Here is a 5,484-nt window from a genome sequence, read left to right as displayed (position 1 = left end):
GCTGCTATCCTGGCAATTTCAGTTGTCTTTCCCTTCTGAAATTGAAGACACATTGTTTCTGTATTTGCAACTACTTAGCACCAAAATGTTTACTCAGAGGAAGAGCAGAATATTCCAATGGCATACCATCGTTTCCCTATCACATCACACAAAAACACTTCTTTCGTCAAGGCTTACAGTTTTGGAATTTTCCATAGGCTTCCTTAAAGACTGAAGGGGCGGAGAGGCGGAGAAGATGGGGCCTGAGAGCCGTGATAGGACTCCAAGTCCCCGGGAGAGGGGGTTCTCCTGGTCTCCTGCCAGCAGTTCCCCATCTGAGGAAGAGGAGTTGGCCCTTCAGTGGCTCATGGACAGCTTGCTTTAGAACCGTGGTCAAGTTCATTGACTCCTGACCAAAGAAAGGATTTAATTATAAACTGACTACAAGCAGCTTTGTTTGGTTTATTTATTGTGATTTCAGCACACACTTTCCTTTTTCTGAGAAAACATCTCTTTGGGGATTAAATAAGTGGATCCCAAGCTGACGGGTCAGGGCCCAGAAGGGGCATTTGGACTGCCCCTCCTCACCCCCCACTCCTGCTGTGAAAAGACATCCAGATGCCTGGACTGTCACCAAGGAGAGGAGAGATGGATTCTGATTTCTGAATGCCCCACAGGACTAGAATTATTTGTAATGATGCATTTTTCATGAAGTTTCCATCGATTTGGTTCTGACCTATTAATCGTATAAAGCTTGAATACAGATGAACAATTTCAAACACCAAAAACTGATTTTGAGTCAAAACCACCAAAAACTGGAAAACGTTTTTGAAAACTTTTTTTTTTTTTTCATTTTTAACAGAAAACTATTGTTGGAAGGAAAAAGACCAGCTCTGCACCAATGTCTAGCAGTCACGCCACTAGGTAAGATACACAATGCTTGCCTACGGATTTGTCAGCCAACTTTCTGGAAGCTCCATTGATTGTCAAATTGCACATTGTATTCTCCCAAAGCTGTCAAACTTTTTTTCCTTTTAATCCTCTCTAAGTTTCCCGCAGACTCAGAGTCTCTGGCGAGGAGGCCGGGACTATGGCCGGGACTCTTCTTGTGCATAAAATAACACGCACATTCCAGTTCCACATACTGCTGTTTCTTTTCAGCATTATAGTTTATTAAAATAGGCTCGAGATAAAATTCTTTTACTTATAGGGTAAGGATTTTCTTTCTTTTTTCTGGCCTTCTTTAATCATATTACATTTGGGGAGTGTTTCTCCAAAAAAGGTTTGCCCTTGGCTGTCAGTCAGCCTGGGCAGCACGGTAAGCGCCCACAGAACCAGCCACTGCTCACCTTCTTCCAGCGGCCAGCGGTAGCCAGAGGTCCTGAGATGCTGAGAAGTGAGCAGGACTGTGGCTGCTGCCAGGAAGGCTCAGTGACATAAGCCCCAAGATCCAAACTGGTTTGTCCTATTCTTGGACAACTCTCGGTTGTCCTATTCATGTCCCCAGTCTCCAACCTCACACACACACACACACACACACACACACACACACACACACCACTGGTCATCAGGACCACTGGGAGTCAGCTCTGAGGACCAGACGCAAGGGCAGCCCTCCACTCCAGGTTAACCCCTTTCGCCCTGAGCTGCTCCAGGGAAGGCGCCTCTCTGGAGTCCTTGGGTGCAGGGAAAGATGTTGAGCCCGCCAAGCACCCGAAATGACTGGTACCCCTAAGCCACCAGAGACTCGGAGAGGGCCTAAGTTTTGTGCCAGGGCCAAACTTCCTCCTCCTAGTGGCTGTGGGTGCCAAAGAGAACCTTCTGGGTAAATACAAATTAGGAGAGTGAGCTTCATTGGTGCAGGAGGCTGTGGTTCCCCTCTGCATTGGGGGGGGCAGCCCGGGCCCAAACTGGGGGATAAGGAGCCAGAGCACATTGGGTATGAGTGTGAGTGGGGTGGTAAGCAAACTGGAACCCATCCTGTGACTCTGGGGTGCCAGGCAGTGCTCCTGTGGTCCCGGGTCCAGGCACCCGGTCCTAGGGCAAGGTCAGAAAGAGCCAGGCACCAGTAGGGAAAGGAGCTGCTATCCCCTGGCCTCTGACAGCCCTACCCAGCAGGTGCAGCCACAAGAAAGTCCCTCCTTCACCATCCCAGTCCCAGGAGTCCCAGATCCCCCTCACAGCTATACTGCCCATGAGGGTGAAGAGAAGCTACCTGGCCTCCAGGGGGTGCGGCTGACACCCCCCCCTCGGGCTTCCCTAGAGCACTAAGGGAAGACTGCAAGCCTCCAGGTGAACCAGGCTGGGCTGGAAGAGGAAATGGACCCCTGATAGCACCCAGGCGGCGCTCCACAACACCTAGAAGTCTCTTTACAGTGGCCCAGGCTCCTCTCCAAAAAGCAGGAGCTGGGTGCCAGCCTGTTGCCCCTTGAAGGTGGATCCGCCCAGAGCACGGGTGGAGGCCCAGAGGAACTAGAAGCCTTGGCACAGGGAGCAGCCACAGGCTCCATCTGAATGGTCGCTGGGGTGAGGCATGACATGCAGGCCCCTGGGAGGCTAAGATGCACTCAGCTGTCTGCGCTCCTTCTGGGACACCGACTCTGCGGCGGCGGGAATCCGGGCTTGAGCTCAGTACCGCTGCACAGCACTTGGGACAATCCCTGCCTCCCCCTTAGACTTCGGTCCCCTCCCGACTGTAGACGAAGTGGCCCACGCGGAAGCCGGTGGCCGCTATCTGATGGCCGGTGCTGAAGCCGGGTGCGGGGCCTGGGGCCTGCGGCCCGTGGGCGGCGACCGTCGTCGGTCTCCCAAAAGGAAAGTCTCCCGCCAGGCCCGCGGGGAAGGTACCGAGGCCGCCAGCCAGGGCCCCCATGGCCGAGGCGAAACTGGAGAAGCAGACGGCAGCGTCGGGCGCGGGCGGGGACGGCGGGGCCTGCAGGTCCGGAGAGGCCGCGCGGAGGGGCTCCAGCTCCGGTGCCTGGGCTCCTCCCGGGCTCCCGGCTCCCGAGGGAGCAGCGGCGCTCACCTCTCCTCTCCGCCTCCTCTTCCGTCGGAAGTTCCCGTTGTCGAACATCTTCTCGCAGTTTGGGTCCAGGGTCCAGTAATTGCCTTTACCTGGGCAGGAAGAGAGGACTCAGTTCAGAAAATCTGAGATTTGACCGACCATGGTGGGAACGCGACGAACGCAGGTCAACTGCAAGATTTCCCCACCAGTCCACGAGTCCTCACCCCCACCCTGAACCTTGAGTTTTGTACACGGAAGGGCCTCCACAGGCAGACTGGGAAGAAAGTGGACATCCCAGAAAGGCCTGGGAAGGGCAACAACCAAGAATACCGAGCCGCTCTAAGTCCAAGAAAGCGTATGGGGTGCACAGCGCCCTGGACTGTGGCAGTCCCTCTGCCGATGGAGCGGCGCGGACCAGCCTTGGCCTCTGTGTTGTCTCCCGCGCTTCACGAAGTGGCATCTCACTGGCTTTACCAATTCTTTGGCTAGGCACTGTCCTCCCTGTTTTACAGCAAAAGACACTGAAGCCCAGAGAAGGAACCCCAAAGTCGCCCAGTTGACCAACTCTCCTGGTTCTTCCTCCGCAGGAGCGCACAGAGATTTCGAGACTCACAGAGCCCCAGACTTGAAGTCAGGGTCTGCGGGTCGCGGGGTCTTCCTTGGCCCTGGCCGCTGCCAAGCACGTCTCTCTTCTGCCCCCTCCTCCCGCCTCAGTACCCCAGCTGTGCAGTGCCAGAGGGACTGGGTTGTCCCAGGCCGCCCTAGTCCTAGAGTGCCAGCAGCCGGGCTGCGGGAATAAGCGGAGTCCTGGACGGGGCATCGGCGCGCGCCCTTTTCACCTGGGTCGTCCTCCTCGCGGGGCACCTTCTTGAAGCAGTCATTGAGCGACAGGTTGTGGCGGATGGAGTTCTGCCAGCCCGCTTTGCTGCGCTTGTAGAAGGGGAAGTTGCCGGCCACGTACTGGTAGATCTGGCTGAGCGTCAGCTTCCGCAGCGGCGCGCTCTGGATGGCCATGGCGATGAGCGCCGAGTACGAGTAGGGCGGCCGCACCAGCCGCAGCAGCTCCTGCTGGCCCGAGAGGCTCAGCCACGCCAGGTCGGCGCCCGCCAGGCTGCCCGGGGCGCCGAGGAGGGGGCCGGGGGCCGTGTAGCCCGGGGCCGCGTAGGGCGGCGCGGACGCGGGGCAGGGCGCATAGGGCGCGGGGCTGAGAGCCGGCGCGTTTAGCCACAGGCGCTGGCCGGCGCCCGCGGCGCCCAGATCCCGGCGCCCGTAGCCCACCGGGTGCGCGGCTGCCCGAGCCTGGCTGTGCGGGGCCCGGCAGACACCCGAACCGTCGCAGTACGAGGCCATGTTCAGTCGTTCCCGGGCCTGGCCGGGAGGCTGGGCGCCGAAGCTCATGGGCGCCCCATCAAGCGTGGCCGCCAGCAGCTCCCGGGTGCCGCCCGCCGGGCCCCACCCTCCGCCCTTTAAATGCCGTCGGGGCCCTTGCCGGGAGTGAGTGTGGGTTACCAGCCCCCTCCCCCGACAGCGTTGTTAGAGTGTTGTCTGGGTCCCCGCCCCGAGGTCAGCTTTCCGCCCCGCCCTGGTCCGGACTAGATCCAAACACGCAGCCCCAGTGACTCCCCTACTCTGCGCCGCCTGTGCCCGAGACCAGAATCCCCGGGAATCTCACCTATCCCGGCCTCATCTGGCCTCTAGGGCCCCGAAGTCCCGGCTGTCATGGACCCTCGCGCAGGTACCACGTCTCCCGCAGGCCCCCAGTCGAAGGCACGGCACCCATGTTCGCCCATGGGGTCCCTACCCTTGCGGAATCTCTCAACACCCCGGGCCTCTGTGTGGTTGGGGCCACTGGGAGGGGAGCAGAGGGCCGCTGCGCTGGGCAAGGAGTCTCGATGAAGCTCACGGATGTCGATGGGCTGGGGCCACGAGGAGAGGCAGCTCGGTGAAGGACGCGAGTGCATGATGCCAGGCCTGACTGGGAACAGACAGTGGCACTGGAGTCATACGGAGTCCCTGCGCAATTAATGCACTAAGGTGGACCAGACCCCTGAGAAAGCCGAAGCTCGGGACATCCCAGCTGTCCAGGGAAGCCTCTTTTTTTTCCCAAACCCTGTCTGGCCTGTTCGCGCAGTGGCCTCCTACACGGAGTGCAGGGATTAGCAAAACCCTCCACTGGCTTTACTGGAACTCCCAAAACACTGGGCTTCTGTGTGCCCCTGATTCCCTGCTCTGGAGCCATTCTCCTGGCTCCCCCAAGCTCGCGGGTCTCCTGGGCTGCGTCTCCCCCTACCTCCGGGTCCCTCTGGCTCCCCCTATCTCCAAGCTTCCGGCCACCTAATCCCCACCAGCTCTATGGGGGCTCCCCCCATCCAGTGCCCGGACCCCGTGCGCCTGGCTCCCCAAGGCAGGGTGCCTGGGAAGAACGCCAGCCCCCAGGACTCAGGGTTCTTGCCACCTGCCAGCGCGCACACGGAGAAGTGAAAATTCTCTGGTGATCAAGT

The 5,484-nt window shown here is 58.9% G+C and overlaps 1 protein-coding gene across 1 annotated transcript; it reads right to left on the bottom strand.

Annotated features, from left to right (window-relative positions):
* Positions 1-2,650: 2,650 nt before the first annotated feature.
* Positions 2,651-4,333, bottom strand: LOC111144682 (forkhead box I2). The gene is made up of 2 exons (XM_022499087.1): positions 3,823-4,333; positions 2,651-3,093 (listed from the first exon to the last, which is right to left on the bottom strand). The coding sequence occupies exons 1-2, from the start codon at positions 4,331-4,333 to the stop codon at positions 2,651-2,653; spliced, it is 954 nt and encodes a 317-aa protein (XP_022354795.1).
* Positions 4,334-5,484: the final 1,151 nt, after the last annotated feature.

Source organism: Enhydra lutris, unplaced genomic scaffold (assembly GCF_002288905.1).
Source record: "Enhydra lutris kenyoni isolate GAN:26980312 unplaced genomic scaffold, ASM228890v2 scaffoldscaffold12, whole genome shotgun sequence".
Lineage (NCBI taxonomy): Eukaryota > Metazoa > Chordata > Mammalia > Carnivora > Mustelidae > Enhydra > Enhydra lutris.
The sequence above is the reverse complement of the archived record's forward strand: the minus strand, read 5'-3'. Positions and strand labels throughout refer to the sequence as shown.

What these genes read in the sequence shown, in the direction of transcription:
- LOC111144682 (XM_022499087.1), bottom strand. Translation starts at nt 4,333, where the DNA reads ATGGCCTCGTACTGCGACGGTTCGGGTGTCTGCCGGGCCCCGCACAGC. An exon ending in CCGCGAGGAGGACGACCCAG is followed by an intron (nt 3,094 to 3,822) that starts GTGAAAAGGGCG and finishes CTTCCTGCCCAG; the next exon opens with GTAAAGGCAATTACTGGACC.